The following is a 9,865-nucleotide window of genomic DNA, read 5'->3' as shown; positions in this document are numbered from 1 at the left end:
CGGACGCCTGCCCGAAGCGGGAGGGTCCTTGTGTCCGGGCCGGACCTGTGTCCGCTCCCTGTGCTCGTCTGTGCACACCGTGTACAGAGGAGCGTAGAGGGAACCCGGGCCCTTCCCATTCCCCGGATCAGCCGCACCCGGGGGCTTCCTCGCACACAGGTTCATTAAAGCAGCCTTTTCCGCGTCTTAAACCTCACGTTTCTAATCAGGTGCCACATTCTCCGCGGGGCTACCTGACTGGCTCCCACCACCCCACACCCCAACCGCCAGGGCTTCCAAAGCAGGCGGGGCAACCCAGGACTAGAGGCCGAAGGTGGGAAGGAACTGGGGGTGCGAGGCGCAGAGGCGTGTGGAGCTGGCAGCCAGGGGCAGGGGAATAAAATAGTATCTCTACAAGCATTGCATTCAATAATATATTCGTTTGTGGGTATTATGTAACATGAAATAAGTATATAAAAATGCAGTACTCTTTTTAAAATACATTTATTTTTACAGAGAGGGAGAGGGATAGAGAGTAACATCAGTGAGCTGCCTCCTGCACACCCCACACTGTAGATGTGCCCGCAGCGAAGGTACATACCCTTGGCTGGAATGGAATCGAACCTGGGACCTTTCAGTCCGCAGGCTGACGCTCTACCCACTGAGCCGAACCAGTTAGGGTTGCAGTACTCTTCATAAATATAAAAGCCTGAGTGACCAAACCACTGAAGGACCAAACGACCGGTCGCTATGATGCGCACTGACCACCAGGGGGAAGATGCTCAACACAGGAGCTGCTCCCCGGTGGTCAGTGCGCTCCCAGAGCCAACCTCCTGCAGCCCCTGCCCCACTTCCCCGCCAACCTCTGCAGCCAGGCCGAGAGACCCACCCATGCATGAATTCGTGCTCCAGGCCTCTGGTTTATTTATATGAAAACCAAGACAGATTTTTGCACAAATGACTGGTTTTATTGAAACAAAATTTACATAAGTTCAAAAAAGTCAACTTGTATGAAAGTCCTCATTTCATATATTTTCTATTTGACCATATATAACATAACCTTGGCATGAAATAAAATTCCAAAATCATTCAAGTAGTGTGCTGCGCCAGCACAGCCAAGGGTTTGGTGAGCCTGAGGAGGGGCGGTGAAGGATTAAAGAGAAGACAGACAAGAGAATACTGCTGGGGCTCAGCTGTTTCATGTGCCTGGATTCGGCCACAGAAAGACCCAGCCTGCAAGCTGAGGCTTTCTTTTATTGTCAGATCAAAACGAGGGAAGTGGTCAACATGTTTACAATGTTCTTGTGATTGTCACCTTGTTTGGGCAGCACTTGCTACACCTCCCACAGTCCATTAGCTACCTCGGAAGGAATTAGGGAGGGCTATAAGGTTAAGCTTAATTTGCTAAGAGGGCTTTGCCCTCCAAGCTGGGACTTGTTTGTGGCTCTTGAATTACATTGTTAAAGAGTTAAAAAGAAAAATACAGTTGTTTGAGGTCCAATTACAGTGATTTCTCATTTTCCTATTATTTTCATCTCTTAACCTACTTCCCCGAGTTTGTCTTTAAGTTGGAGCACTCCTCTACTGTGGTTGTAGAAGCTCTGCCTGTTAAGGATAAATTATTTGGAATTGTGATTAGACCCACCAAGACAAGATATTGGAATGTCAGTAGGAACCTTTTTTAAATGCATGCCTCTGGGGACAGACTGATTCTTCAGATAAGAGAAAATAAAAGTCACACTTCATATTTAGCCCAGATTAATTTCCCAAAGAACCCAACTGGCTAGACCAGCCGTGAGCAAACTACGGCTCGGCTCGGGGGCCGGATCCAGCCCGTTTGAAATGAATAAAACCAAAAAAAAAAAAAAGACCGTACAAAAAAAAAGACCATACCCTTTTATGTAATGATGTTTACTTTGAATTTAAATTAGTTCACACAAACACTCCATCCATGCTTTTGTTCTGGCCCTCCGGTCCAGTTTAAGAACCCATTGTGGCCCTCGAGTCAAAAAGTTTGCCCACCCCTGGGCTAGACCCATACTGTCTAATATGCTAGCCACCTCTGACTGTTTAAATTTAAATCAAATGAAAAATTTAGTTCTTCAGTCACACCTGTCAGCATTCAAGTTCTCATGCTACTGGACACACATGTGGAAGATGCCATCGCTGCAGGAAGGGCTCCTGGACAGAACTGAGCTGCACCAAATAGCAGTTGATTTCTACAGAAATCTATGTGAATACATGAATTGTTTTCATTCTTAGTCACAAAACCTACTTGTTTAAGCTTATCTTCAACAAACAACCCTGTTTGTTTGAGCCCAGGACAGTGGTATAAAAGTAAATATTTGTACAATTTCTCCATATTATGATATGATGTGGGAGTCCAAAGTAATGAACCCAATCTTTGTCACGTAAGACACAGTCTCGTGAGCTCCCTCTGGGTCCATGGCATCTTGGCCATGGGCAGATGGTACCCATGAGGAAGCCTTGCAAGGGACCCCTCACCAATGTGGGTCAGTCATCCCCACTACACTATCTGGCCACCTTGGAGGGGGGTGGCCCTCAGGCATTGCCTCTGCTCCCTGCTCTCAGCTGGGTCCCAGAGCAAGATGACCATCCATGCAGGCCATCCAAGACTTCCCATGACCAGCCACACCCGCCCTTCCTCTACCAGGACTGCCAGCACACTACCTGAGTGCACCATGCCCACTGTGTGCACTGGCCCTTCCACCTTCAAAGCCCAGTTCACACCTAAACTCTCCTGAGAGCACACGTGCCAGGGCGGACCAGCAAACCCTGACCGGCAGATGAATGATGACTCTGGCACACGTTTCTGTGGAGGCTAAGGGACTGCCTGACGAGAGAAACGAAACAGCCCTGTGCACCTGTCTTTTGATGCTTTTCTTGTAACAGCAGCTTGAACTGAAATTGACTACTAGATACTCTCAGCAGGGTGAGCATTCATGAGAAGACACATGCATCTGCAGTGTCCTTTAGCAAGGACGTCTGAAGACTAAGCATGAAGATTCCAGTACACACCCAGACTTGTTCGGAAAAGTCAAGGCAGGGCGGTCACCTTCAGCCCGCTCCCGACCTTTGGGAATTTCCTCCTTACAAATTTTCCAACCAAGTCCCGTTCTTCCCCACATCCCCCCATTCTGTTTTGCTGGCTGCAGAAGACAGAGGGAGGCGGCAAACTTTCTGCTTTGGAATGTCAGGGTCGTGAAGCATGTTTACTGCTCGAGTTGTGATTTTGCAGACGATAAGAAAAACGAAGAGAATTACAATGACAGCAATGCTAAGTCCAGTCAGGTGCCAATTGATTCTAGGAAACCATGTGGTGGGGTCTATCTACTTCAAATGCTCCTTTACTGTATTTCAGATAGTAGTCTGTTGTTCATGTTTGCTGATAGTAAGTAAGGGTTCTTTAATTTGCTTTTGTAATGCATTTACTTCTTTAGTAAGGTTACCATGAAAGGCTCTTTATAGATGGTTTTCCATATTTATCTACTGATGGTGACTACTCTTCTATTTTAAGGGGGTGACACAAATATGCTTGTGCTCCCAATCACAACTGAATATTTGTTGATACACCAGGGCATCCTGCCTTCTAGTAAGGTGCAGGGGGTCGGATTACAAAGGGGAGGGGCAGGCGGTGAGGCCTGTAGCTCTGTGGGGGGGTGGGGGAACCACAGGTGCCAGCTATTGTCCTTTAGTCATCAGGCGATGAGATGATGTTTTGACTCCTGGTGGGTCGACCTGACCATGCTTAGAGGTTCTGCTTGCTGGCTTCACAGCTGAGTCAGCGCCTTAATCACTTCACAAAGGCCTTGGAAAGGAACCTTTTAAGAAAAACGTAACTCCTTATATATACATAAGAAAGTTAACTCCCTATTCACATAAGTATATGCGTTCTAAGATTTAAAATAATATGACCACTTTTCAGATTAATTCAGGTGTTCTACCTATTAGATTATAAATCCCCCCTTTCATTCCCCCCTCAGACTAGGTGGATTGGTGGATATCTATCGAACTTGTATTATGGTAGTAAATCTCTTTGTAAAGAAGCTTTCCCTTTCAACACACTGGAAAAGAACCAAACAAATTCTGTATTAGTTTACTTTAGATTCATTTATCTAACTAGATTTATTACTCAGTATATCTATAATTTCCTTTTAAGATTTCTCTTCACAATCCTGATTTTTATATTCTTACATTAACTCTCTTTTCCTTCAAAATGCATCTCTATTCCTCATGCCTTCTATTAAGTATTCCTACCCCAATATCCTTTCTTCCTGTTATATCCCTTCCTTTATATCCTTTTCACCATTTTTACTTCCTCAACTCTAATTCTTTACAAACCCTCTGCAACTTACCCAGACCCTTTCAGTTTGTCTATTCACTTTCTTTCCTTTATCCCTACACCTTCTATTATACCAAAACTATGAATTCTTTCTAATTAATTAGAATTAAAGGTCAGTTCTACACAGGCTCCGAGTTCTGGGATGTCTCTCTCAGACATGACATTCCAGTAAAGTTTTGGTTAATAAAACCACAATTGGAAACTGACTTATGTCCTGTTATGAAGAAATCAGATTCTCATTGGATTTATGCAAACATTTTGCCATGAGAATAACTATAATTATTTTTAGTCCTATAATAAAATTCTTTTTCTCCTGATTTTTCTTGCATTTCTATAAATCCAGGGAACCTTTGCTTTCTAGGAAGATAATGAAAAAAACTTTCTTCCCCCCTTACTTTCATAAATAGGCTTATTATTCCAATGGAAAATATACTCACACTAGGGGCCCAGTGCACGACTTCATGCACCTTGAAAGAAACTGTGGGCCGCGAAGCTGTGGTGGGCATAGAGGCAGGTCTCAGCCCATCATCCAGGCCCCTGCCCAGCCCCTCCTGCCACAGCCCCTGTCCCCTCTCTGCCAGCAGTCCTGCTTCTGCCGCTGCTGCTGCTGCATGGGCTGACGGTGCTGGCCCCACTCGCACCCGCTGGTGGCACGAAGTGATTGGGGCCAGTGCTAGCAGTGAGTGTGAGCAGGGCCATTGCCAGCAGCAGGTGCAAGCGCCGGGCAGGACCATGGCACACAGGAACAAAGAATTTTTAGTGACCACCAGAGGCTCACCTCATGACAGCAACCGGCACCCTGACTCACCTGCTCCACCATCCCGCCACGGCCGACGCCCACCATGTCCTGCATGAGCCCCCTGGTGGTCAGTGCACATCATAGCGACCAGTTGTTCGGTTGTTCCACTGTTCGGTCTATTTGCATATTATGGTTTTATATATATAGATTCTTAAGAAGCATAACAAAGGTAGCATAACCTTGACAACTCTCACACTCTGCTGTGTCTCGTGTGTTCTTCCTCACATGGAGAAGAGGTGGTGTGTATGGGGGGAGATAGTAGGGCCCAGGGTTTGTTCCCAGGACTGCAGCAACTCCTGTGCCTCCAATGTCTTTAGTGCAAAAGTACCTTTTTTTTTTTACAAGAGTGGCTCATTACCTTGTTGGTCTTGCATAACTGGGCAAGCCAAAAGCTCTCCTTCTAACATAGCTTGCCTGACACAGGATCCCACAACTGAGGGTCTAGTTGATGAACTCTCCCACACCAGTCGCAGAGGAACAGGAAATGTGTCCTTCAGTAGTGGGGCTTTAGGTACTACAGGCTCTACTTCAGGAGGAGGGGGTGGAAGTAGTTCCTCCTGGTGTTCTGTAGGCTTTTGATCCTCGATATGAAGTGGGCATAGTGCAGCTTGAACAAGAACCCACATAGTTAATGATGTCAAGGGTACTCGTTTTCCCTGGGCCTGACTTCTTTTTAAATTCCTGCCCACTTGTTCCCAGATATAACTGAGGCCCCACTTGACTCTTACATATTGCTGTTGTTCGGCGGGCAGCTGCTGTCCCATTGTGAAACTTTGGCTGAGAAACAATTCCCTCGAACATGGAAATCTCCAGCAGGCTCGTGACTTACTGTGCAGTTACTTTTGTTTTTGAGGTTTCCGCTGTGTCTCGTGTTCCTCCTCACATGGGGCACCACTTGCTGGGGCTGACCAGCAGACCCTGATCACCGACAGATGAATGATTACTCTGACATACAATTGCTGCGAAAGAGAGGGCTAAGGGACTGGTTGGCTAGAGAAACCAAACAGCCCTGTTTGCCTACCTCCTCGGGCTTTTATTTTAACAACAGCTTGAACTAAAATTAACTGTTAGATACTAACAGAAGGGTAAGCATCCTTGAGAAGACACTGTGTCCTTTAGGTAAGGACATCTACAGACTAAGCATAAAGATTACAATAAACACCCGGGGGCTCAGACTTGTTTGGAAAAGTCAAGGCAGGGGCAGATGCCTTCAGACTCCCCCTGGAGGTTCTGACCTTTCAGAGTTTCCTCCTTACAAATTTTCCATCCAAGTCCCATGCTTCCCCACACCCACACTTGCAATGTAAAGCATACGGTAATAGCAATTTGTATAAACCCGAGGACAATTATTCTCAGTAAAAGAAACAATGCATTAAAACTCCTTCAAAATCACAAAATAAAATAAACTCTCATCTGAATTCATCCAATAGAAATGTTCTTTTATTTCTACCCCTTTATCACTTGGTGCCTAAAAACAACACAACTTCAGAATTTGGTCTAAGTTACAATTTTTAAAAATAATGCATTTCTAAACTATTAAATGTGCATTATTTGGGAACAAGTGTATGCAAATGAACCTTTAACTTTCAATCTATAAACCCATTGATCAATTCCCCAGTCCACAGAGAAAAGTTTTCATACACTTGGAATTTGAAAGTCATTTTCCTGAAGTTACAACCTGGCTTTTAGACTTGCTGCTTAAGCATAAGCCATTACTCCTACATGACATGGCCCACAGCACGAAGATTCGCAGCTGCACAGACAGGGAGATTCTGCGGTCTTCTGATGGATGGCATCAGAGCTGAAGGCTAAAGGACACTTTGGTGGTATAGCTGGGAACAGATTCTGTAACAACAGGAAAACATACACTCAGCCACTCTCTGTTCCATTATGGTGTGTGACTACATGGTCAGAAGAACAGGACCAATGCCTTCTTGTGACAGGAGGCACGCTGTGGAAACCACATTTTCCTGCCCCTCACACTCCTCTGTACTCAAACTAAACGGGTGAGTTACTAGTCTGCCATCTTGTGCTTTCCATTTTGTGATTTTGATATGGGTATACCTTGATTTATATAAGAGGTGACTTTTTCTAATATTGAATTTAAATGGGTTTTGAAATAGAATCTTATTATCCCATTAAGTAGGATACTGTTGTCAATGTCATTTAGTTAAAAAGTTATGTACAATTAGCAATGCAACAACCCTCATGTTGTAAGTATATGTTTCTCTGTAAGATAGTTGATGGTGTATCAAGCATTCAAGTGCACTAGGCAAATCAAATATTTTAAGGAAAGATATCTTTTGTTTTTGGTAAATGGAAAGGTAATTTAGAAAGTAAACTGCCCCTAACCAATTAACTTTTGTCAATTTTACTTTTATCAATAAATCATGTATGCAAGTATGGCATGAGTTAATGGAATTTTGTATATTCATTTAAAATGTTTTAAATATGAGTAACCTACCTCTTTCTTTAAGATCTTCAATATAGGCTCTCATAAATTCTTTATCAAAGTGTTGACGATCTTGTTCACTTTCCCTCATTTCTTCACCATCTTGACACTGAATATTATCAATGGGATTGTCCATAAGGTTTACAAATCTATTCAAGAAAATACGGACAATATCACATTTTCCCTTGTGCATTCTGAACTGCAAAATTCCTCCCATGGGAAGTCAACCTTTGTTGTCCTAAACCCCAAGTTCTCACTTATTCTTGAAAGTCACAGTTGACCATAAAATTATCACCACCAGTGGATTCCACTGTGGAATAATCCATCAGGGTTATGGAATTAGTATTCAGGCAGAGACTGTCCAGAGGCCTGATGGGGAGATGAGAGCTACTCAGCCACAGACAGAGGGCAATGGGCAGGAGCCCAAAAGGTGGACAGTGATGCTTCTCTCAGTCAGATCCTTAAAACTATATGATGCCTTCCGGGGCTTGGTATTACTCCCAGTTAGTGACATCTTTTTTTTCATTTGTTTAAATTGATGGGGTTGACACTGGTCAACATGAACATATAGGTTTCATGTGTGCATTTCTATGTTACAAAATTTGTATATTGCACCGTGTGCCCACCACCCAAGTCAGATCTTCTTCTGGGATATAAAACTGAAACTTATGAACACAAACAGCTGTCTGATGGTTGCCAGAGGGAAGGACGGCAACTCTTAAACCAGGCTTAACTCAAAAGAACTCGGGTAAAATCCCCATAAAGGAGGTATTTCTACAAAATAAACTGACAAACAAAAAAGATCCAGAGACACTGAAGCAGAAGGGGTGGGAGGAGAGATTAATCAATGAGTTGATATGCATATATGCATCGCCCATGGACAGACAACAGTGCAGGGAAGACTGGGGAGGGGAAGAGAGCTGAGTGGAGGGGGTCAATGAGGGGAGAAAAGGGGGCATCTGTAATATTTTCAACAATAATGATAAATTTTAAAAAGAAAAAATATCCTCAGGTGAGGATTAACACACACACACACACACACAAAAGAAATGAGTATTTAATGAGTGAATAAATGGATAAATGTTTGTTTGTTTTACAGTTTTATTTTGGGGGGAGATTGGGCATTTTTATATCTTTAAAGGGATGGTAACAAAGAGATAGTGGTATTTAGGTAAATGGACCCTTAAAAAACATACCAGGGCCCTAGCCGGTTTGGCTCAGTGGATAGAGCGTCCTCCTAGGGACTGAAGGGTCCTGGGTTTGATTCTGGTCAAAGGCACATGCCCAGATTACTGGCTCGATCCCCAACAGAGGGCGTGCAAGAGGCAGCTGATCAATGATTCTCTCTCATCATTGATGTTTCTATCTCTTTTTCTCTCCCCATTTCTCTCTGAAATTAATAAAAATATATTTAAAAAACAAAACAAAATAAAAAAAGACATACAGGGTTGGTCCTATTTTATAAAATGTCTTAGGCTTCTGCTGCCTGGGCTGCAGAATGGAATCTATTTGTGAATTTTCTGTAATTAGCACCATGCTGGGAGCACTGCACGTCCTCAATAAATATTCACAGACTTTTTTAAAAAGGTGTTTTTATATTTTAAAAAATAAATAAAATAAAATAAAAGGTGTTTCCTAGATGAGTTACTGCTAAGGAAAAAGTAGTTAAGTGAAAGAAACTAAAATGGCATTTGGTCTTCTGTCTTCACAATTTTAAAAGATGTTTTCAGTGAAAATGATATAATTATTTAGGAAATCCTTCAAAGCCTCTTTGGTTGCAACGGTAGGCCCTGCAGTCTTAGCACTGTTAGCTCACGGAAGGAGGAACAAGTGAGGCCAGAATGGCAATCATCCGCACACCAGGTGGCTGAGCTGGATGGCTCCAGCACCCAGTGACGGAAGCCAGAAGCTTTTAAAGGACTGTTGGCGGGCTTTTTTCTGGGCAGAGACGCCTTTATGCACACCCGGAGGGGAGATCATGGAAAGTGGCCACCACAATGAAATGTGATCTTCAGCAAAGGGAATGTCTATAGTGAAATGACTGATCAGTTCAGTTGCTGGATCAAAACTAACAAAAATCATTCTAACTAGCTTTAGAAAATTATATGCAATAAGTACGTGTGGCTTATCCACACACATCTGTCATATTTTAGCATATGTTTTCTCCATTCATTGTATTTAATGTCTAAATATAGAGAAAGCAAAAAGGTTTATCAATTCTTATCTAGATCCACTCAATTTTTCCTTTGCAGTCTGTCATTGTTGTTATTGT

General features: G+C 43.3%; 1 protein-coding gene across 2 annotated transcripts in view; it reads right to left on the bottom strand.

Annotated features, from left to right (window-relative positions):
* Positions 1–5,453: 5,453 nt before the first annotated feature.
* LRRC2 (leucine rich repeat containing 2) overlaps positions 5,454–9,865 on the bottom strand; it is a 12,675-nt gene continuing 8,263 nt past the window's right edge. Inside the window, exons 7-8 of one of the 2 annotated variants that reach the window (XM_006773439.2) lie at positions 7,606–7,742; positions 5,454–6,986 (exon numbers count right to left, since the gene is read on the bottom strand). In XM_006773439.2, the coding sequence (XP_006773502.1) occupies positions 6,937–6,986; positions 7,606–7,742 (187 nt within the window). In that variant the 3' untranslated portion in view covers positions 5,454–6,936. The remainder of the gene's footprint in view (positions 6,987–7,605; positions 7,743–9,865) is intronic. The other variant, XM_006773440.2, reaches the window with a different exon arrangement.

The sequence above is a fragment of the Myotis davidii genome, unplaced genomic scaffold, assembly GCF_000327345.1.
Source record: "Myotis davidii unplaced genomic scaffold, ASM32734v1 scaffold407, whole genome shotgun sequence".
Taxonomy (NCBI): domain Eukaryota; kingdom Metazoa; phylum Chordata; class Mammalia; order Chiroptera; family Vespertilionidae; genus Myotis; species Myotis davidii.
Note: the sequence above shows the minus strand (reverse complement) of the source record. Positions and strands in the feature narration are given on the sequence as shown.